Source organism: Chenopodium album, chromosome 10 (assembly GCF_948465745.1).
Source record: "Chenopodium album chromosome 10, dcCheAlbu1.1, whole genome shotgun sequence".
NCBI classification, from domain to species: Eukaryota; Viridiplantae; Streptophyta; class Magnoliopsida; order Caryophyllales; family Amaranthaceae; genus Chenopodium; species Chenopodium album.
The window spans coordinates 59,624,997-59,648,512 of NC_137843.1; the positions used below are offsets into that span (position 1 = coordinate 59,624,997).

Below are 23,516 nucleotides of genomic sequence, written 5' to 3' on the forward strand. Positions count from 1 at the left end.
TATGTGTAATTGCTACGTACAGTTGCTAGGCTGCTTATATAGTAGGAAAAGGGACGCAAGTAAAGCCCATGGTATTGAAATACATTGTTGCTTGATATCGTACAAATGGAGTAGTGGTATTTAGGTGCGTATGTATTTAGGTTGGAAGAAATCGAAATTGGCTTCTAGTGATTAGTGAAGCTGGAAATGTGTAAAGCATTCTACAATGGAGTGCAAGCAATGTCTCGATCAGTAAATGGGATATGCCAAGATTAAATCCCAAAATCTGTATAAAAGCATTTTTTTATTTTGGAATATTTCAAAATAACCTTCCGTCTCATATCTATGTACCATTTTATATACTTCTTTCCCTTTTCAATATACTTGTTTGATCATGAATAACTGTGTCAATGTATTACTAATAATAAAATGAAATTAATATTTGGAAATTTATCAGAAAAATCTTTTTAAGTGGTTAATTTAGTGACAAAGGTCCTTATATAAAAAAGTGACAAATAAGGTCATTTTATCACACTTAGGTTATGGTCCTTTGACCGAATTCCGGTCATTGACTTATTATTATTATTATTATTTTAATTTCGGCCAAATCAACCTTCAAAAATTTCTTTCTCTCTTTTCTCCTTTTCCCTCCAACTCAACTCTTATTTCTCCTTTATCCCTCCTCTCTGCGAACCCTAATTATTAAGAAACATCAATTCAACAATATTCGAATTTAGTCCGTCCCATTAAAATTAGGAAAATTTCACATTTGCTACCAGCAAAAGGACCCTATTTCACATTTGCTACCCCTTTAATTTTTTATTTTATATTACTACCACCCAAACACACTAACTGTTATAATCACTACCACTTTACTTACACCGTTAGTATTTCCGTTACCACCACCCAACCACCGTCCAACCACCACTCCTTCCCACCCACCAGCTGCCAATCCGCCGCAACCACCACTCACCGTCCAGCCCAGCCACCAAGCCACTGCCATAGTTGCCTGAGCCCAATCCCCTGCTGCCCGCGACTCCGACCACCCTGATTGTCGGCGCTGGCGTCGCATTCCCAGCCCCTCGAAAACCCGATCAACCCCTCTCTCCCCACCTCAATCTCAGCCCCTCTCCCCTCGAAAAAATTAAAAAAAAAAAGAAAAACCTAAACTACCCAGCCACCACCCCCGCGCCACCACCCCCTTCCTCCCCAACTCACCGCACCCCTCCTCGAAACCACCACCCGCGTCGCACCACCAGCCCCAACCCACCTGAACCCTCCCCCTCCCTTTCCCGCAACCGTGTCGCCCCCAAAAACCCAAAACCCTCGTCCCAAAAAAAGGCCAAGAATCTGGCTTTAAAAGGCCGAAATCGGCCGGTTAAGGCCACTGAGCCCCAAAACCGGCCGATTTCGGCCATTTGTGGCCAGATTCGTGGCCGTGGTGGGATCTAGGATTTTAGTTTTGGTGGTTTTGGGGCGACGCGGTTGCGGGAAAGGGAGGGGGAGGGTTCAGGTGGGTTGGGGCTGGTGGTGCGACGCGGGTGGTGGTTTCGGGGAGGGGTGCGGTGAGTTGGGGGGAAGGGGGTGGTGGCGCGGGGGTGGTGGCTGGGTAGTTTAGGTTTTTCTTTTTTTTTTTTAATTATTTATTTATTTAATTTTTTTAAATTTATTTATTTAATTTATTTATTTATTTTTTTAATTTTTTTGGCCAATAATAACACGACACGTGTCGTTATGGACCCACTTAACGGAAAATCTAACGGATTCCGTTAAGTGGTAGTAATTATGAAAGTTAGTGTGTTTCGGTGGTAGTAAAATAAAATAAAATTTTAAAGGTGTAGCAAATGTGAAATAGGGTCCTTTTGCTGGTAGCAAATGTGAAATTTTCCTTAAAATTAAAGACAATTTGAATCACATATTCACATCAAGTGAAAACTTTGTTGTTAATATAATGTGGGTTGAATATAATAATCCCAAAAAAGTGGGAAAAGAATTTTTAAAAAAGAATTTTTAAATGTATTTTTGGTTGGAAAAAAAGTCACTGACTGGAATCCGGTTAAAGGACCCTATTTACAACCCACTTGTGATAAAAGGACCTTATTTGCTGCATTTTTTTTTTTAAATACAAAGACCTTTACCATAAAGTCGACCTCTTAAAATGACCTTTTTTGACTATTTTTCCTTAATATTTCGCGAAATATATATTTAAATGAAGATAACAATATTTATATTGAGAATAATTTACGGTTAAAATTTAAAATTTGACCTTCAATGGAGAAGCATGCATACCATTAGACTATTAGAGGATTGGAAGAAAGTCTGATTATTCTTTACATTAGTGGTCTTTCTCATCATGTAAAATTTAAATTTTTGCTCTTTTTATAGGGTATTTTTTAATTTATAATAGCATTAAGTGAGATATAACCTTTACAAATATTGTTAACTTAAGAATTCTGTAGTGGATACAATTTCAAAGTAAAGACTTTTTAGTTGTTACATACACTTTACTTGAAGATGATAAAAATAAACTACTCATACTAATCACATAGAGACATTATCTACCAATTCAATCTGGCATATTTTACCGATTAAACAAATGCTCATTGTATATTGGTAAATGGTAATAAACTAATAATACAACCCTGATGCTTACATATACGTAGTATAATTAGGGGTGTTCAAATCCGGGTACCCGGGTTTTCGGGTACCCGAAAACCCGGATACCCGGAGTTTCGGGTAGTTGGTAATTTGTCCCATGTCCCGACCCGAATTATTCGGGTCGGGACATTGGGTACCCGGATTTTCCCATTCTCTCATTCTCTAATCGGCATTCCCTCATTCTCAAAAAGCTCAAACACTCAATTACCAAAAAAAGCAGGCATACAAGCATAATATAATCATAAACATCACCAGTTAAAAATCTAAGAATGAATCAAATAACCTCAATCAAACAAATACTTTGTAAATTAATAATCTTTTAATAAAATTCAATTACAAGAATAAGAGAACAACTTAGCAAAGGAAAATCAAAATTCTTCGAACACCCATTTCTACCAAAGGAAAATCGAAGACAACGAGTCGACGACAGCCACTCTCCTCACCGGAACTCGGTCAAGACCGCCGCCATCAATCCATCATCAGCAACACAAACCCTTTGAAGCAGAGGAAGAGAGGGAAAACTCTCGCAACAAAATCAATTGTTAAACAAGTGAGAATTGATTAATAACTTCAGTATAGATAACCAAACAACCAAATTAATCCACCTTCTAATAACCCAGAATTGAGTATACTAAGATCCGTGAAGTAGAGAGAGAAAGAAAGAGAGGCACGAGCCACGAAGTAGAGAGGAAGATCCGAGTGCGGATCGGAATAGCTTCAATCCGAGGAAGAAGAAGAAAGAGGAAGAGAGGAGAAGAGGAAGAGAGAGAGCGACAGAGGGGGTTTTGAGAAATGAGAAGTTGAGAACCCTAATGGAGTAATGGGCTGGGCTTAAGTTTGAAGAGGTTTTTTTTTTTAATATTAATTTATTTTCGGGAAATTCGGGTACCCGGGATTTAAAAAATGCGGCCCATGTCCCGACCCGGATAACATGCAATTTTCCCGGGTCGGGTACCTGTCCCGGAAAAATAGATTTTTCTCCCAAATTTCCCATTGGGTATTTACCGGGTCATCGGGAAATCGGGTCGGGACAATCGGGTCGGGTTTTTTTGAACACCCCTAAGTATAATCCATTTTTGTTTTTTTTTAATTGGAATTGATTTAGGAATGTATGGGAGGTTTAACTAATGTTTGTTTTTATTTTTATTTTTATTTTTATTTATTTATTTATTTTTTTTTTTATGGAATCTTTAACTTACAATTTTTTCTCTAGGTCCTTAATTGAGGTACCACAATTTTGCGTTAGTGGTTGTGTACTTGTAAGAGTGAGTTAGGAATAAGCTTGATAGCTAGTACTCCATTATGTACGTGTGTTCATTGGAAGTTCGGAACATTACATTTGAAAAGAAAAGTCAGTAAGTCATGAACCAAAACAAACGGTGAGAAGACTTTGAAATTCAATGTTGTCATGAACCAAATCAAACGGCAAGACGACTTTGAAAAGTCAGTAGTCACACACACCATAGGATTAGACCAGTCAATTGGGTCAGAGTCGGGCCACTTCGGGTCATGGGTCATTTTGATCGGGTCACTTTGGATCACAGGCCAAGTATTGTTCAATTCTAATTTAATTAAATTTTGACTACTTTTTAAAAATACTTGATTTTTCAAACTTCTTTGGTATTTATTTTCAAATGCAGTAGTAAAATATTTTCACTGGGATGCCCCAATTTCTCATACTCCCTCCTTGTTTTTTTAATTGTTACACTTTGACCGGCACAGAGTTTAGGCAATTTAATTGACTTAAATAAAATAAGAGGTAAGTGGGGTAGTTAAAAAATTGTAGTATGACAATTTAATTAATTGGAGTATTTAAAAATTGTAAAAGAAAGATAGTGAGGTTAATAATTTATTAAAAAGTAATGAATGTGAGAGGAAAGATATAATAAAAAAGTAGTAGTGGGTTTGGGTGGGACCATGAGAGGAGAGATATATAATATTTTAATGTAACTTTTTGCCAAAAAAGGAAGTGTAACACTTAAAAAAACACGGCCGGAAATATATATTTATGTAATCTTTTTTTTTTACTATCTATATATTTTGGCCTTATATTAACTCTATCTAATAAGGTCCATGTCTAAAATCCATATAAATTTGGTCCATCATTGGGCTACCCTACCCAATAACCACGTCTACTATTCAATCTTACATAGTTACATTTTTACTTCGTATCATTTTATTCGTCTCACATCACTCACTCTTCATATAAACTATTGATTTACTTTCTCTTTTATAATCTTTAATTCCCTAATAAACCACATAACCACATTTACATACGAAGTGTGATTTGTATAACTTTCAACTCAAAGTATATATACATTAGATTTCGTGCCTTGTAATAAAGCATTAATTAAGTTTTGACACTAATATTTGGGCCATTAAGACAAGAAAAAAATCTTCTGGATGTTTGTATCATGCATGAATAATATTTTCTTAAAAATGAAAGAAACACTTTTGCGCTGTGTATTTTTAGACTTTTCAAGATTCATTAAATGTTGACTTTGAGCGTGACACAATCAGCTCCCATTCAAGGGATGATATACGAACTCTACTCGTATAAAAAAGATCACTTTATGTTTTTCATCCGTTAATCCCCTTCCTTTTCTTTTAAAATTATCAAAAACAAAAGTGCAATTCAACAATGAAAACGCCACAATATTTTATTATAATATACATGATCATACTTTGTTGGTTTGTGTTGCTATGCTACTCCAGTCATGTTGTCGAGACTGGCTATGGAGAGCATAGTAGCATCAAGTGTATCGACCGCGAGAGAAAAGCTTTGCTTCGATTCAAGCAAGGAATTAAATCTGATGATGGTGGCCGTCTCTCTTCTTGGGGAGTCACAGAAGACTGCTGCTATTGGCACGGCATTGGCTGCAGCAATCGTACCGGCCATGTCATCATGCTTAATCTTCCAGCTTATGCCAATGGGTACATGAGTTATCTGGAAGGTAAGTTGGACCCTTCCCTGTTTGAGCTAACTCACTTGAAATATTTGGACCTTAGTAAAAATGGTTTCTTCCAGACTATACCCAGTTCCATAGATTCCCTCACTGAGTTAGAGTACCTCAATTTATCTAGTGCTGGCTTTTTTGGTGAAATTCCTCCCCAACTCGGAAACCTTTCCAAATTAGCATCTCTTGATCTCCGTTTTTATTATGATCCTCTTAGTTTGGATGGGATTGCTGTTAACAACCTCACTGCTAAAAGCTTGCGGTGGATGTCTGGTCTAACATTGTTGAGAGAACTCCACCTTAGTGAAGGTAGTAATCTTAGTGAAGCCACCGATTGGGTCCAAACCATCAACAATCTTCCTTCCCTTAGAAAACTTTACTTGGATGAATGTCAGCTTCCTGCTACATTTTCATCATCATCACTTTTATACATCAATTCCTCATCCTCTATTCATGTCGTTAGCCTTCGTTATAATAATTTTAATGACTCTTCGATATTCAAGTGGCTGTTCAATCTGAGCAGAAAAGGTAACCAACTTGAATATCTTGACCTTTCTGGTAACTCACTTTCAGGGCCTCTTCCAAGCTCATTTGGGAAGTACATGCATTCCCTTTCATATCTTGACCTTTCTATTAATCAATTTGAAGGTTCCATTCCTATTACTTTTTCAAACTTGAGGGCCTTGAGAAAACTCTCAATCTTTGGCAATAAACTTAATGGCCCCCTTTTAAATGCCTTCCAAGCTCTATCATGTGGGTGTGCGAATAAGCCACTTTTAGAGCATCTGGATTTGAGTTGGAATCAATTCTGGGGATCCGTTCCGAACTTGATTAATACTTTTTCATCAATTAAAGAATTACATCTTTCTGATAATCATCTGAATGGAACAATCAGTCAAAGTATTGGGAAACTTTCTATGCTTGAGATTTTGGATGTTTCTAATAATTCCTTAAAAAGCTACTCTCAACCACAATCACTTCTTTAATCTCTCACGGTTGCGAATATTAGACTTATCAGACAACTCAGCACCTGTGCTTAACATCAATCAAAATTGGATTCCTTCCTTTCAACTAAATATCATAGGTTTGAGATCTTGCAAGTTGGGCCCTTCCTTCCCCAAATGGCTTCTAACTCAGACTAATTTATCCTACCTTGATATATCCAATGCTCAGATTTCTGGTGAACTTCCTCCTGCCTTTTGGACAAAATCGTTCTTGTTCAATCTAAATTATCTAAACATTTCTCACAATATGATTCATGGGGTGCTCCCTAATTTGTCAACATCCTATGACAGTCTCAATTTTATTGACTTGAGCTCAAACTACTTTGAGGGATCAATCCCATCTTTTGTTGGAGAAAAAAATGTTCGGTCAGTACGCCTGAACGATAACATGTTTTCGGATGCCACTCAACTATTGTGTCCAAAAATAGCTAGTTCGCTAGAAGAGCTTGATCTATCAAACAACTTGTTATCTGGAAAGCTTCCAAACTGTTTGATGAAAATGCAGTCACTCCAATATTTGCACTTGGAAAACAATAAATTCTCTGGAAATATACCAACATCCATTGGTGACCTAATAGATCTCCTATATTTGCACTTGCAAAATAATAACTTTTCAGGAGAGTTCCCGGAATCAATGTTGAATTGTATAAACTTAATATTTCTAGATGTTGGGTATAATTCTTTAACTGGCTATATACCACCGAGCATTGGATATGATTTTAAAGATCTCGCTTTTCTTAGCTTACGTGGTAACAACTTTATTGGAAAATTGCCTTTAAGCCTTTGTCAATTATCCAATCTTCACATGTTGGATATTGCCATGAACCGCATATCAGGCACTATTCCAAATTGCTTATATAATTTTAAAGCGATGATGAACGTGTCACAAGAATTAGAACTTGGTTATACTCCTGTTCAAGTTGGTCAATATGATCATTTGGTTGAATTGTTTAAGGAAGCTGCAATAATTGAGTGGAAAAGAGAAGAGCAAAGATTTGGAGAAAAATTATTAGGACTAGTGAATTATATTGATATGTCAAATAATGAGCTAGAAGGAGAAATTCCAGATGTAATCTCAAATCTTACTAAGTTACTGTCCCTCGATTTATCAAGGAACAAGTTGTCCGGAAGAATTCCGTCAAACATTGGGCAGCTTACTTCATTAGAACTTCTGGATTTATCAAACAATCACCTGTCTGGAGTTATACCTGCAAGCCTTGCCGATGTGAGTTTTCTTGGAACCTTAGATTTGTCGAACAACAACTTGTCTGGGAGGATTCCACTCAGCACTCAACTGCAAGGCTTTGATCCTTCATCGTACATGGGAAACCCGTTGCTTTGTGGGGAACCACTTCAAAAATGTGCCGGTGATGAATCACCCACAGGAGGAAATATCATCCATCAAAAGGAGCATGGACATGATAATTTTTATCTAGGGCTGTGCATCAGCGTGGTGCTCGGATTTATTGTTGGATTTTGGGGAGTTTGCGGAACTTTAGTGGTGAAAAGATCATGGAGACATGCTTTTTTCAGCTTCTTTGGCGACATCAAAGACAAGATTTATGTCATGGTGGTTGTAAATGTCGCCAGAATTTGGAGAAAAGATTGAAGGTATAGTACTTTTTATTGCTTCATATTTTCACTATTGGTACATTACTAATTCAGCCAAGCTAAAAATATTCAATTTCTGTCTTCTTTTTTTTTTTTTTTTTTTTTTTTTTTTTTTTTTTTTCTGTACAGGCGGAGAATTCTTTATCTGGTGCATTATGTTGTTCATCATTTTCATCCTATATTTATTAGGTAATGTTATTACTTACATTTTCCCTGACTAATAATTCCATTACTTAACAGTTTATGGCCTAATCAATTTTCCTCTCCTGACCAATTTGGTAGTGTCATTCTCGTATTTGTTGGGCTTCCGATCAGTGGCTTGAACAAGAAAAGATCATTGTTTAAGTTGTGTAACAAGTCGATAATAGTTATATGTACTTTATGTAGCTGTTGTGTGCAAGTAGAATGTGCAAGTGTTGCACTTATTAGAGGGCTATGTATGCTCTTGTAATAAACAGTACTTTCTAAGTTTTTATCTCTGTTTTCCAGTGGCTTAGTCCACAATCTATCTGAGTTTAAGGTTAACTTGTCAGCATATACTTTATAAATTTTAAGGCTAGTTACAATCTACTTGAATTAGTATGCATCTATAAAAATGAATTATTGTGTTCGCTTCAAATCTAGCCTTTTTATAGTGTGCGTCTCAGCTCCTACATCTTAATCAAAAACAATAGTTTTAAAGTTTAAACTCATTCGATCGTATGCAACTATATTAATGCATTTTCTAAATCAAGTTTAGCAACGTATTAACAAAACCTTTCCCAACACAGAAAGTATTATTACCTCTAGAAAATCACAACCCTCGACCTTCGAACAAATGATAATGGTAAATTGGTAATCAAATCTGCCAATTCAATCTGGCATATTTTACCGACTAAACAAATGCTCGTTATATAGAGGTAATAATACTATCCTTATTCTTACATATTACTCCTCCCGACCTCCGTATATACTTTTTAATTTGGAATTGATTTAGGAATGAATGATAGTGGATTAATTAATGTTTGATTTTTTTGATGGAAAGTTAAACTTAAAATTTTCTCTGATAGGTCCTTAATTGAAATACCACAATTTTGACTTAGTGATAGTGTATTGGTAAGACTGAGTTAGGAATAACAGAATAAGCTTAATTGCTACTATTACACTATGTACGTGTTCATTCACTTCATTGGAACATTACATTTGATAAGGGAGGAGTGAGTCATGACTCATGAAGTCATGAACCATTACAAACGATAAGAAGACTTTGGAATCATTATTGTCATGAACCAAGACAAACGGTAAGACGACTTTGAAAAGTCAGTAGTCACACACCACAGGGGCACAAAGTTGGATATATGATTGTTACGAGCATGCTTGTCTTGTGTGACTTTATTTATACGTTCAAATCAAAGGAACTACCGAGTATTTGTTTAATTTATTTTGTTTGGCAAACTAGGTTATGAATATTATTAACTCTACCCCGTGAATGATCAACTAGCCTAATTGATTAAAGTTTTGAGGGTGGTACTCAAGATATAAAATCTAATACAGTCTACATCAATTGCTTTTGCAACTCTCTTTACAAACAAAAAAATAAATAAATAAAAGAAAAAATAAATTTAAGACTCTACCCTAGTCTTAGTCTTGACTAAAATCGCACTCTTAGTGGACCATAATTAGGAAATTTCAGTAGCTCGATCCTCGTTAGATGAACACCAAAGGGTCAAAGACTATTATTTTTTTAACCAAGTTAGTTGACATTTATAAACCTAACACTAATATAAATCCATATATAATTTGATTAATTTCGTATGGCAAGGACCACATGATGCACAATAGACAATACTGCCCCATCAATATACTAAGAATTAGTGGTTAAATGTACTAAGTAGTATCTCCGTTTTCTTGATTGCAAAACTTGTCAGATCTGCCTTCTTTTAAAATGCATGGGTTCTCTAAACTTTTTAAATATAATTGTATCTTTAATCTCTCTAATACTCTATAATGTTATTCTTTTCATGATTTCATCCCTCTTACTTTTATATCATTTCACTAATTTAACATATGTTTAGATTTATCAACAATTTAAATTAAAGGATAAAATTGAAAAAAATTTAGCGGGAAATTTTATTACTTGAGAATCAAGGTTTTGCCTAGTTTTATAGATGATTATTCGGTTATTCCTATACCATTTAGTTTACATAAGCAGTTCACTTAATTTCTCTTTCATAATCTATAAGTGGTAAAATTTTATAAATTAATTTATCCATTTACCTAGGCTAATATCTTTCTTAAAATGTGTGACGAAGGGATGTGTTGCAACTAAATAAAAACGGAAAAAATATATAATAGTATTATTTTGTCAATTTCAACTCAAAATATTAAGATTTCGTGCGTTCAAATTGTTGTAATACAGAAATGAATGGAGTATTAATTTACTTTGATACCAAAATTTGGGCCATTAAAGACGAGAATTATTTCTAGATGTGTGTATTACGAAGAATATATAAATAGAAGATATGGGGGAAACAGGTTTGGATTATCATTGTTGTGGTCCGTATTGTTGGAAGTTCTTGAGTGAAACACAAAGAAAGATGAGAGAAAATGATAGAGAAAGTCTCACTTTGATAATTTACCAAAAGCTTTGTGTCGTTTATTTTTTGGAGTGGTTTTGTACTACGTACTTGTTTGAGAAGCGGTAAGTGGGTTATGGGCATCTTATCTTTTGGTGTCCGTTATTCTTTAACGGTTTATTGTTATTGGAATATTGTATCTATTACAATATTTATGGTCTATTCATTATTTGAATTAAGTTGTTGAGAATGCCATTGATAATTTGGGGGTTACGCTCATACATAGTTGATTATCAATGCCTAGCCGTTGCCTCCTTGATTACCCAATTTATTAGTTGGTAAATGGCACATGATACTCCACTTTTAAGGTTGGCCGTTGCTTTTCTTCTCTACATACATGATACATATAATCAAGGTTCCTTGGCTTCCACAATACAAAAAATGCAAAATCAAACATTCTCTTATTCCTTTTAAAAAGTACTCCTTTGATTTTGGGCAAGTATTCTGAGTTCCAGTCGGGTTTGTGAGTGCACACAAATTCCGGCGCCGTGCTTATCCTGGAGGGCGACCGCTTGATGTCTACTGCACCGGGGTAGCGCGGAATCGTCTTTTAGGTCAGTGGTTTACCACGACGCGGCAATTGATCTACGCAACATTGATCAGATAAGTATTTATTGTCTTATTTACTTAATTACTAACACGTATCCTGTCTACTAAGCTAGTTGTATGTTGCCTAACTTACTTGACTAGAGCTAAAGTAGTGACACAACTACTTTCCATTGATGGGATGATGGATAAATTCTACTAGTATAAAAAAAGATGACATGTAATACAACATTTACACCATTCAACTTTATGTTTTTCATCCGTTAATCCCCTCAGCTCCCATAACCTTTAAATATAACAAAAACAAAAGTGCAATTCAACCATGAAAACGCTACAATACATAATCTTACTTTGTTGGGTTGTTCTGTTATGCTACCCAAGTCATGCTATCAAGTGTATCGACGGCGAGAGAAAAGCTTTGCTTCGATTCAAGCAAGGAATTGAATCTGATAACTGTGGGCTTCTATCTTCATGGGGAGATATAGAAGATTGCTGCCAATGGCGTGGTATTCGCTGCAGCAATCGTACTGGTCATGTCATCATGCTTCATCTTCGAGGTTGGATTAATGTCATTGAGTTCACGTCGGGTTGTTTGGAAGGTAAGTTGGACCCTTCCCTCTTTAAGCTAACACATTTGAAATATTTGGACCTTAGTTATAATGGTTTCATCCAGACTATACCCAGTTCCATAGATTCCCTCACTGAGTTAGAGTACCTCAATTTATCTAACGCTGGCTTTTTTGGTGAAATTCCTCCCCAACTCGGAAACCTTTCCAAATTAGCATCTCTTGATCTCACTCCCCAGTCCTATGAAGTCACTTTTAAAAGCTTGCAGTGGATGTCCCATCTTACATTGTTGAGAGAGATCCACCTTAGTGATAGTGATCTTAGTGAAGCCACCAACTGGTTCCAAACCATCAACAATCTTCCTTCCCTAAAGATCCTTTACTTGGATTATTGTCAGCTTCCTGCTACATTTCCGTCATCATCACTTTCATACATCAATTCCTCCACCTCTCTTCGTGTTATTAGCCTTGGTGGTAATAATTTCAATACCACTTCAATATTCAAGTGGTTGTTCAATATGAGTAGAAATGGTAACCAACTTCAATATCTTGACCTTTCTGATAACTTACTTTCAGGGCCTGTTCCAAGATCATTTGGGAAGTACATGTACTCCCTTTCATATCTTTACTTTGATGATAATTATTTTGAAGGTTCCATTCCTATCACATTTTCAAACTTGAGGGCCTTGAGAGAACTCTCATTCTATAACAATAAACTTAATGGCCCCCTTTTAAATGTCTTCCAAGCTCTGTCATGTGGGTGTGCGAACAAGCCACTTTTAGAGCATCTGGATTTGAGTATGAATCAATTCTGGGGCTCTATTCCCAACATGATTACTACTTTTTCATCAATCAAAGAATTACGTCTTCATGAGAATCATTTGAATGGAACAATAAGTCAAGGTATTGGGCAACTTTCTATGCTTGAGATATTGGATGTTTCTAATAATTCCTTAAAAACTACTCTCAACCACAACCACTTCTTAAATCTCTCACGGTTGCAAATATTAGACTTGTCAGACAACCCGGCACTAGTGCTTGACATCAATCAAAATTTGAATCCCTACTTTCATTTGAATGTTATACGTTTGAGATCCTGCAAGTTGGGCCCTTCCTTTCCAAACTGGCTTCTAACTCAGACTAATTTCTCCTACCTTGATATATCCAATGCTCAAATTTCTGGTGAAATTCCTCCTTCCTTTTGGACAAGATCGTTGTCGTCCAATCTAAGGTATATAAACATGTCTCACAATATGATTCATGAGGTGCTCCCTAATTTGTCAACATCCTTTGACAACCTCAAAGTTATTGACTTGAGCTCAAACTACTTTGAAGGATCAATCCCATCTTTTGTTGGAGACAAAAATGTTGAGTCAGTACGCCTGAATGATAACACGTTTTCGGATGCCACTCAACTATTTTGTCCAAAAATAGCTAATTCGAAGCTAATAGAGCTTGATGTATCAAACAATTTATTGTCTGGAAGACTTCCAAATTGTTTGATGAAAAGGGATCAACTCCAATATTTGCACTTGGAAAACAATAAATTCACTGGAAATATACCAACATCCATTGGTGACCTACTACAACTCCAATATTTGCACCTGCAAAATAATAGTTTTTCAGGAAAGCTCCCTAGTTCAATGTTGAACTGTACGTCCTTAGTTTTTCTAGATGTTGGGTATAATTTTTTAACGGGCTATATACCACCAAGCATCGGAAATGCTTTTAAAGATCTCGCTTTTCTCAACTTACGTAGAAACATGTTTTTTGGAAAGCTGCCTTTAAGCCTTTGTCAATTATCCAATCTTCACATGTTAGATATTGCCATGAACCACATATCAGGCCCTATTCCAAATTGCATATATAATTTTACAGCGATGATGAGCGGGTCAGAAGACCTACAGTTTGATAATACTGGTGTTGACGACGTTGGTGAAGATTACATCGTTGGCTTGTTTAAGGAAGCTGCAATGATTGAGTGGAAAAGAGAAGAGCAAAGATTTGCAGGAACTTCATTAAGACTAGTGAATTATATTGATATGTCAAATAATGAGCTAGAAGGTGAAATCCCAGATGGAATCTCAAATCTTACTAAGATACTATCCCTTGATTTATCAAGAAACAAGTTGACTGGAATCATTCCATCAAATATTGGGCAGCTTGCTTCATTAGAATTTCTGGATTTATCAAACAATCACCTGTCTGGAGTTATACCTAGAAGCCTTGCTGATGTTAGCTCTCTGGCAATCTTGGATTTGTCAAACAACAACTTGTCAGGGAGGATTCCACTCGGAACTCAGCTACGAGGTTTTGATCCTTCATCGTACGTGGGAAACCCATTACTTTGCGGGGCTCCACTTCAATGTTGTGCAGGAGACGAACCACCACCCGCCATGACAATAAATAATGGAACAAATGTCACTCATCAGGAGGAGCATGGAATTGACACTTTTTATTTAGGGTTGTACATCAGTGTGGTGCTCGGATTTATTGTGGGATTCTGGGGAGTTTGCGGGACTTTAGTGGTGAAAAGAACGTGGAGACATACGTTTTTCAGCTTCTTTGGTGACATCAAAGACAAGATTTATGTCATGGTGGTGTTGAATGTAGCCAGAATTTGGAGGAAAGATTGAAGGTAATTATTCATAAATCTATTATTGGTTCAATATTACAGGTACATTTTAAATCAACTAAGCAAAGATTATCTAATTTCTGCTTTCTTTTTTTTTTTTTCGTGTAGGTGGGTGCCTGGGTGGTGACTTCTTTTTCTGGTGCATTCTCCAACTTGCATTTTCAACCTATTTATAAGGTAATGTCATTTATTAGTAATCGTTTCCCTGACTAATTATATTTTTATGTTTTACGCCTTAATCATTTTTCTTCTCTTGTCTGATTTGGCAGGTTGATCCGTCTCTCGAGCTTCTGAGCAGTGGCTTGAACAAGAAAGGATTGTTGTTTATGTTTTTTACTAAGTCAATAATTAATAGTTGTGTGTAAGCAGAATGTGCAAGTGTTGCATTCATTAGAGGGCTATTATCTTGTACGTAATAAACAGTACTATCTCTGTTTTCCAGTGGTTTAGCCACACTGTAATGAATTTAAGGTTAATTTTCCAGCTTATAATTTATAAATGTTTCTGCTAGTTACAATCCACTTGACTTATTACGCATTTTTTAAAATTATGTGTATGTTTAGTTAGTGCCTTTAGATCTTAAACAAACAATAATTCCGAAAAAATTGGTTTCAAACTAAAAGTGACCGAAGTTTTTTTTTAAAAAAAAAAATAAAAACTAAGCGTTTACTTAGCTAAATAATCAATTTAAGGTTCTCTGTTTGTTTGCTGAATTGTATAGAATAGGCTAGTGGACAGAAATTGCTATGAAAAAACTAACAAGAATATCTTTGGCCATTACTGTGAAGTTTACTAACCATAATTTGACATAATCATATTCTTTTTTTTTTTTTTGACAGAAACATAATCATATTCTTAAGTTAGTTGAAATTTATTCATACACTAGTTTAAGTCCCGTGCAATGCACGGTTATTATTAAATTTTATAAAGAGTTATTGTATTGAATTTTATAAAAAAATTAAACTCATAATACTAATTCAAAATTAAATATAACTTTAATTTTATATGTAACTCTATCAATGTCAAGATTAGTCAAACTTGATTTTTTAAAAAAAGAGGACTTTAAAGTTTTTATTTTTTGTAAAAAAATTCTAAGGATAGTACCCGCACATACTGCGTTAGTATTGATACGACTTTTAAGAGTAGAAAATAAAGTGTATATATATATATATATATATATATATATATATATATATATATATATATATATATATATATATATATATATATATATATATATATATATATATATATCTTAACAAAATAATTTTATTTTTAATTGAATTAAACATTATTGCAAAAGTAACAAAATTGGAAGAAATAAAAAAAATTCATAGTATTATCGAAGACTAAAATATAATATAGCAGTATTGTTTAACAATAATTACCTCATTTTTTTTTACAAAAATAATACCAAATAAAAGGCTACTTATTTGTAAAAATATATTAGTTGGGTTTATATGGAGAATTATTATTGTTAAGAATTTTAATTGGAAGAAAGATATTTTAAATTATTATAAAATGATTTCCTTAAAGAATCTGCGTAAAAACGGAAAGTAAAATAAGCGGGAAAATTGTTAATGAGATTGTGACAAGTGTCATTTTAGATTCGCTTTTAGTATAGGTTAATTGATTGATAAGAAATACCCAATACCTACGCCCAATAATATTAATGGTCTTTCACTGGCCCAATACCCAATAATATCTGTGTAAAAAAAAAAAAAAAAAAAAAACCAATAATATCAATCAATAAATAAAATCCTTTACATTAAGGTCGAATAGAAAGTAGAGAACGTATATATGGGGGCGCCCCAGTTTCTCTTCTTGAGAAACAAGAGGTGTTTCTCTAGTGGCAAATGTGTAATAAAAATGTCTAGGGAATTGTAAACAAATGGTTTTTAAAGCTGAATAAATGCTGACTGTGAGTTCCATTGAACCAAGTCACGTGGGTACTGAAGACAATGTTAGACGGTAACGTTAGCGGCGTTCCATTGTAATGTAGCTTTGTCTTCACCTCCACCAACAACAAACACCTCCACGGACAACAAACACCTCCACCATCACCTCCCTCTTTCGTCCCCACCAACACCATCATCTTCCTCTTTCGTCTACACCGGGGACAACCACCATCATCGGCGGCAAACATAGGCGGCTTCGCCGCCAAAATCAAACGAAAAAACCCAATAAGAGTACAGCCATCCGTTGCCCTCTTTAGGTGGTCATGAAGAGAGAGAATTACCAAAAAATATTAAAATAATAAAAGGGAGTGATTTTTGGGGGAAATGGTGCACGACCAGGTCATGCCCATGCCCATTTGTGAAGAGTGGGCAATGGATGTGTATGTGACACTTGTCCAAGAGCTATTGGTTGATAGTTTTTTTTTATTTTATTCAATTTACATTCCTTCACGTGGAAAGTTGGAGGAGGGAAGAAAGAGAAAATCAATAACCATAAAATTAGAGAGCAACCAATGGGAGGGCATGGACATAAGTGGATATGGGAGTTGGGCATGAATAAAGTGGAAGAGAGAGAAATTAATTAAAAATGTGATGACCACCATTGCCTTGGGCAATGTATGACTATGCTCTAAGAAATGGTAAAATTTATGGCATGGTCAACCCCAAAGGGTAAGGGTGACCGTCCTCCATTGAAGCTGTCATCGAGCTTGAATTCCTCCATTGAAGCTGTCATAAAGTTCAAATTCTTCCTTTTAAACTCAATTTCCTCCATTGAAGCTTATTCCTACTGTTAGCCATTCTTTTAATTGATCGAAACCACTGATTGGTCTCCCGCTTTTGACGATTTATCGCCGGAGGTGGGAACTAGATTTTGCCCATTCTGGGTAGTACTGAGTACTGACGACACTCACGACAGAGGTGAATTGCAAAAGGGGGTAAATTGAACAAGAGGGTAACGTTAGGTTCACTCCGTCGACAGGTAATTCCAAATTTACCCTCATGAGAAACACTTCTTGTTTATCAAGAAGAGAAACTTGGAATTACCCCGTATATATTGACACACCGGACTCTCCCTGCGAGGCTGCGACCTTACCCTTCTTCTCTCTGCTAATGCTACCGCAACAATGGCGGAATACGACTTAACACCACCAATGTCATCTTGTGTTTCCATTGCTGGAGTTTCTTCAAGAACGCGAATTGTACTGCTCAGCTCTTCAAGAATAAATTCGACTTCCTCTACAAAACTAACATGGTTGATGGAGTTCCTCAAGGTAATTTTCTCTTTCCTAGGGTTTTGCTTTTGTTTGATTTGAGTGTAGAGTTGAGGTTCTTGCCAGATTAATGTCGTTGGAGGAAATTTTAGGAATTGCGTTCTGATAAACAGTATAATCTTCATATGCTTAATGATCGTTATCAGCTTTGCAAACTTTTGTTTCAATGATTTGATTGATTTCTAAATCATTCAATTATTGTCGTCTATTGTTATATTTTGTTTGATTTGATTATATTCAATGGTGATTCTAGTTGCGATGGTAGTTTAATTATGTGATTCTTTCCGTTCTTAAACAATACTCTTGTAGAATAATGTGGTGTTTATCGCGAATTACAATGACTTAGTAGTATCTTGAACTTTGTTGGTGGTTTTGTCACTCGTTTGTGTTTGTGTTTGTGTGTGGGGTGGGGGATGATGTTTCATGTGTTGGAGTTGATGATTTGATTATCTGTTTGTGTGTTCGTGTGGTGGAGGAGATTTAGCTTCTTATTTCAGAATGCTAGTTAGAAGTTGGTATGTTTTAGAAAGAGATGACAATATCACTTTAATTTTCATGTTGCTAGCATTGTTTCATGTTGCTAGATATAAAAATAAGCCTCTTATGATTTTGATTGTTGATTCAGTTGTAGGCTTTAGTGCTTTATGAGCTCCTTAACATTGTGTTTTTTGCTGTATTTTGCATTACTTCCTTCTGCGATTACCAATTGTATTATTTGTGTGTATTGCTGCTGTCTAGCTGTGATTATCTGTCTTCGTATCTGCTTAGGTGAGGGTTCACTTTTCAGTAGTCAGTACAGATGGTAGTTCATGAAGTCACTCTAAAGGGGTTTCTTGGGGGGGGGGGGGGGGGTTGCTTTGACTTACAGTTATGGTTACTGTGTCATATTTCAGTTCGCATGCCGTTCAGTCTCCCCTTTTGTCTCAGACAGTCAGACACCTATTGCCTTTTAAACAACTTGGTGAGCCCTTTGTTCATTGGACTTGAGTTCCATTGCAGGCAGAGAATAAATGTCAAAGCACCTTTGATTTCACTTCACATTAGCAATTTTATATTGGTTGCAGGGAGAAAAAGCTTTCTTACTGATGGCCGATCCATTGTGTCCTTGGAAGTATGCTCAAATAAGGACTCTATTTCACCCAGCCTACAAGTGATTTGTTTGTTGGGGAAGCCTGGGGAATGGTCATGCTTTCATGGTACTCAATCTGTCAATCATGGCTGAATTCAGATTGCCCTAAATTCTTCTCTAGTGCCATTAACTTTTGTATAGGTTTGAGTTTTTCTGATCACTTTTGATTTTTGATATTTTTTTTTTTATTTCCTTTGTTTGAGCTGGTTTTGCAAAGCGTTACAGAACTCTTTATCATGATCTTTGATGTGATAAGAAGCTACGAAATGCTTTTTAATGGTGAAAAATTAAAAAAAAAAAAAAATGTCCTTCAAAGGACCATATGCATACAGGGGGTGTACTTTGTCTTTTGGTGAAGCAGTTTAGCCTATCTAGTGACATTCGATCAGGAAATCTATGGTTGATCTAGGATGACAATAGAAGTTGATGATGGTTTTTTGGGTGGAACTATGCATATAGCCCAGCATGGAAGAGTTTTAATTATGGTTATAAGACCAGTTGCTAATTTTATTGCTTGTTATACAGCTGAGTTTAATATCTATAAAAGCTTTTCTAGGCATCTTCTTAGACCTCATTGTTGTTTTAATCAGATTGGGCCAGAGCAGATTGAGGCATTGTGTCTGTACGTAAAATTTCAATTTGAATGTGGGAACTATTCTGGTGCAGCTGATTTTCTCTATCAATACAGAGCCCTGTGCACCGACTGCGTAAGAAGTCTCAGCACATTGTGGGGAAAGCTTGCTGCTGAGATTCTAATGCAAAACTGGGACATTGCGCTTTAGGAGCTTAATCGTACAAAAGAGATAATGGATTCTAAGGTCTTAATCTTTGTTCTTATCTGCTTGTTTTGTTGAGAATTAATATCTTTGTATGTTTGCATTTTTGTTGATGATTAGTTTATTTTGCAGGCTTTAACATCACCTTCGAATTGTATCAGGTACAGAGCAGGATATGGCTGATGCACTGGAGCTTATACATCTTTTTTAACCATGACAATAGCAAGACACTGATGATTCATCAATCAGGACAAGTAAGTCACTAAGTTGATCATTATATATCTGTTTCTGTAAATTTATTTTATTTATCTGTTTCCATTTACCCTTGTCGTTTAAGAAGCTCTGTTGACTGTTGCTAATTTCACTTTTAATTTCCAAATCAACACATACTTTAGAACTATGTATGTGAAGTGAATGTTTCTCAATATAGTGGCATAGTGCCATAGTTCTCTATATGCCTGAAAATTCAGCATAATTATCCCCAAAATGAGCATGTAACTTTATCTTGCAGGTATCAATGCCTATTCAAACAATTGCTCCTCATCTTTTGCGTTATCTTGCTACTGCATTCATTTTATAATAGCATTAAGTGAGATATAATCTTTACAAATATTGTTTACATAAGAATTCTGTAGCTGATATGCACCCTTTATTCTGTAGTTGATATGCAGTTATGCACCCTTTAGGAGATACAATGTCAAAGTAAAGACTTGTTACCCTTACTTGAATAAAAATATTTATGGTAATCAGATGGAGACATAATCTGGAAAATTGCGTGGAAACAAGTTTTTTGGAAAATTGCCTTTAAGCCTTTGTCAGTTATCCAATCTTCGCATGTTGGATGTTGCCATGAACCACATATCTGGCACTATTCCAAATTGCATATATAATTTGACAGCGTTGATGAACGGGTCAGAACACCTATTTTTTTATGAAGATGGTTTTGACATTGGTGAAGATAATCACATGGTTGAATTGTTAGAGGAAGCTGTAGTAATTGAGTGGAAAAGAGAAGAGCGAAGATTTGGAAAAGCTTTATTAAGACTATTGAATTATATTGATTTGTCAAACAATGAGCTAGAAGGAGAAATTCCTGATGGAATCTCAAATCTTACCAAGCTAATTTCACTCAATTTATCAAGAAACAAGTTGACTGGAAGCATTCCATCAAATATTGGGCAGCTTACTTCATTAGAACTTCTGGATTTATCAAACAATCACATGTCTGGAGTTATACCTGCAAGCCTTGCTGATGTGAGTTTTCTTGGAACCTTAGATTTGTCGAACAACAACTTATCCGGGAGGATTCCATTCGGCACTCAACTGCAAGGCTTTGATCCTTCATCGTACATGGGAAACCCATTGCTTTGTGGAAAACCACTTCAAAAATGTGCCGGTGATGAACCACTCACCATAAATGGAATAAATATCAGCCATCAAGAGGAGCATGGACATGATAATTTTTATCTAGGCCTGTGCATCAGCGTGGTGCTCGGATTTATTGTCGGATTTTGGGGAGTTTGCGGGTCTTTTGTGGTGAAAAGATCATGGAGACATGCTTTTTTCGGCTTCTTTGATGACATCAAAGATAAGATTTATGTCATTGTGGCTGTGAAATTAACCAGGCTTTGGAGGAAACCTTGAAGGTACTTATTTCATATATCTTGTATTTGTTACATTACGACTTATTACTTCAGCTAAGCAATAAAAAACCATAGCCAATTTATTTGTCTTATTTATTTGTGCAGGTTTCTCTAGCATAAGAAATGGAGTGCATTGTACTGTACTTCAAATAGCATTTATATCACACATATATCAAATAGGTAATGTTGATTTATATATCATAACTCGTTCCCTGACTTATTATATTTGATGTACTTAGTAGTAATATTAATGTTTTGCATTCTGAAAGTTTTTCTTACGTCTTCTTTTGGTTTATGCTTGGTTATGCAGCATTGATGAATAAGTCAGAGCTTTGGATCAGAAGCTTGATCGAGTGAGAAGGATTGCTGTCTACTGTTTCACATTTACACTATTTAGATCCGTATATCTTGAAAAGAATATTGCTTAATTAATCGTTCTAATTTAACGCCTATTTTATCTTTTTTTTTGTACTAAAATTACTAGTTGTGCTGCGCAACATTTCACTCAAGTATTGTGTGTATGAGCTCAGGTTTCTTTGTGTGTATTTTACTCAAGTATTGTGTGTATTAGCTGTATAAGTTAATTAAAATTATCATGAATATGTATTTGAAAGTTCATAACAAGAGTTTGAATATGTATTACTCTAGCTGTACGCCTGTACAAGTTAAGAGTAATACATATTCAAACTCTTATTATGAACTTTCAAATATTTGATTGAAATGTTATAGTGAAGACAAGTTAATTAAAATTATCATCAAACTAACACTATAATTTATACTCCGTAAGTTCTAAAAAAGGGATTATGAACATGAATATATTTCCATTTTGGAAAAATTAGAAAAAATAATCCCAACATACTTCAATTTTCGTAGAATAATTCCAACTTTCATTTATTGTGGAATAATCCGAACTTTGGGGGGTCTTCTTTTTCTTCAATCCCAAACCGGTCAACGAAAGTCAATGACCTGCTGTGATAGGTTATGTGCCACGTGTCAAGCTGCAATTGGTCCAAAAACAAATAATTTAATTTTAAAAAATAAATAATTTTTTTTTTTAAAAAAAAAACCCAGAAAACCCTTAATACCCTGCCTGCCACCGTAACCCCCACCACCACCATCGCCAGCCGCGCAAACCCCTCCCTTCCCCTGCCCAAAACGTGCCCCCCTTTCCCCCCAAACCCTCTGTGTCGGCGTTTCGACCCACCTCCACCCCCAATCTCCTCCTTTTCCATTCGATACCCCTCCTGAAAACCCCCAACAACCACTTCCTCATCGTCGAAAACCCTAGCGGCTAGGATTTTCGATGGTGTGGGAAGGGTGTTTAGAGGTTTTCGGGAGTTGGGGAGACATTTAAAGGAAGTTTTGAGTGCTGGTGGTGACTGGAAAAGGAGTTGCGAGTGGTGGTGGCGGCGGAAATGGAGGGGAGGAAACTGGGTCGCATCACCAGCGTTGGGGGAGGGGAAAACCGGCGCAGGGAAGGGGGGAAGGAAACAGGCTCAGGGGAGGGGGGAAACAGCGTCGGGGTTTGGGGAGGGGAGGGGAGCAGCAGCAGCCGCCGGAGATGGCTCGAATCACCGGCGCAGGGTGGTCGGATTTGGGGTTTTGCTGATTTTTTTTTAATTTTTTTGTTTTTATATTTTTAACCAATTAACGCGTGACACGTGTCACTTTAAATTAAAAAAAACCAAGAAACCCATTCAACCGGTATTTGGGATTGAAGAAAAATAAGACCCCAAAGTTCGGATTATTTCAGAATAAATGAAAGTTGGCATTATTTTACGAAAATTGAAGAAAGTTGGGATTATTTTTTCTAATTTTTCCTTCCATTTTTTCTCAATTAATTATTGGTTTATAGTACATGGTATAATATTCAAAAGTTGGATAAAATTCCTAACATAAAAATACACTTCCTCCGTTTGACTTTCACCATTAATATATTTAATTTTAAAATTTATAAAAATTTAACATAATACAATTTGCAATAAATCTAACAATATTTTACATGATAATTTACTACTCCGTATCTTTTATAGTAATTACAAAATAGGGTTAAAATTCTATAAGTTTGACCACATGTAATTACAATGGAGGAAGTAGCTAGTACTTTAAAGAATGGTTTGTAATCTTTGATCTCATTGATTACATCTTATTTACACGACACTTACATA

At 35.7% G+C, this 23,516-nt stretch overlaps 4 protein-coding genes across 12 annotated transcripts; all 4 read left to right on the top strand.

The window, feature by feature from the left end:
• The first annotated feature begins 5,243 nt into the window (after window positions 1-5,243).
• LOC145564389 (receptor-like protein EIX2) lies at window positions 5,244-8,779 on the top strand. Of its 2 annotated transcripts, XR_014094817.1 has the most exons (3): window positions 5,244-8,209; window positions 8,339-8,398; window positions 8,492-8,779. XR_014094817.1 is itself a non-coding variant. In XM_081624701.1 (2 exons), the coding sequence occupies exon 1, from the start codon at window positions 6,846-6,848 to the stop codon at window positions 8,205-8,207; it is 1,362 nt and encodes a 453-aa protein (XP_081480827.1). In that variant the 5' UTR covers window positions 5,244-6,845; the 3' UTR covers window positions 8,208-8,209; window positions 8,339-8,779. The 2 variants fall into 2 exon arrangements, 1 of the variants encoding a protein (XP_081480827.1); XM_081624701.1 differs by having other exon boundaries at window positions 8,339-8,779.
• LOC145565597 (receptor-like protein EIX1) lies at window positions 5,312-6,580 on the top strand. The gene has a single exon (XM_081625547.1). It carries the CDS (start codon window positions 5,312-5,314, stop codon window positions 6,578-6,580), a length of 1,269 nt encoding a protein of 422 aa, XP_081481673.1.
• A 2,913-nt stretch (window positions 8,780-11,692) lies between the features above and the next one.
• Window positions 11,693-14,893, top strand: LOC145565598 (receptor-like protein EIX2). The gene is made up of 2 exons (XM_081625548.1): window positions 11,693-14,574; window positions 14,680-14,893. Exon 1 carries the CDS (start codon window positions 11,693-11,695, stop codon window positions 14,570-14,572), a length of 2,880 nt encoding a protein of 959 aa, XP_081481674.1. The 3' UTR covers window positions 14,573-14,574; window positions 14,680-14,893.
• Window positions 14,894-17,050: 2,157 nt separating this feature from the next.
• On the top strand, window positions 17,051-22,001 carry LOC145562741 (uncharacterized). 8 transcript variants are annotated; one of them, XR_014094439.1, is made up of 7 exons: window positions 17,051-17,800; window positions 18,865-19,070; window positions 19,520-19,747; window positions 19,867-19,959; window positions 20,366-21,351; window positions 21,454-21,528; window positions 21,659-22,001. XR_014094439.1 is itself a non-coding variant. In XM_081623115.1 (7 exons), the coding sequence occupies exons 1-3, from the start codon at window positions 17,779-17,781 to the stop codon at window positions 19,709-19,711; spliced, it is 270 nt and encodes an 89-aa protein (XP_081479241.1). In that variant the 5' UTR covers window positions 17,051-17,778; the 3' UTR covers window positions 19,712-19,747; window positions 19,867-19,959; window positions 20,366-21,351; window positions 21,454-21,528; window positions 21,659-22,001. The 8 variants fall into 8 exon arrangements, 1 of the variants encoding a protein (XP_081479241.1); XR_014094441.1 differs by having other exon boundaries at window positions 18,865-18,996; window positions 19,838-19,959; XR_014094438.1 differs by having other exon boundaries at window positions 18,865-18,996.
• The last annotated feature ends 1,515 nt before the right edge of the window (window positions 22,002-23,516 follow it).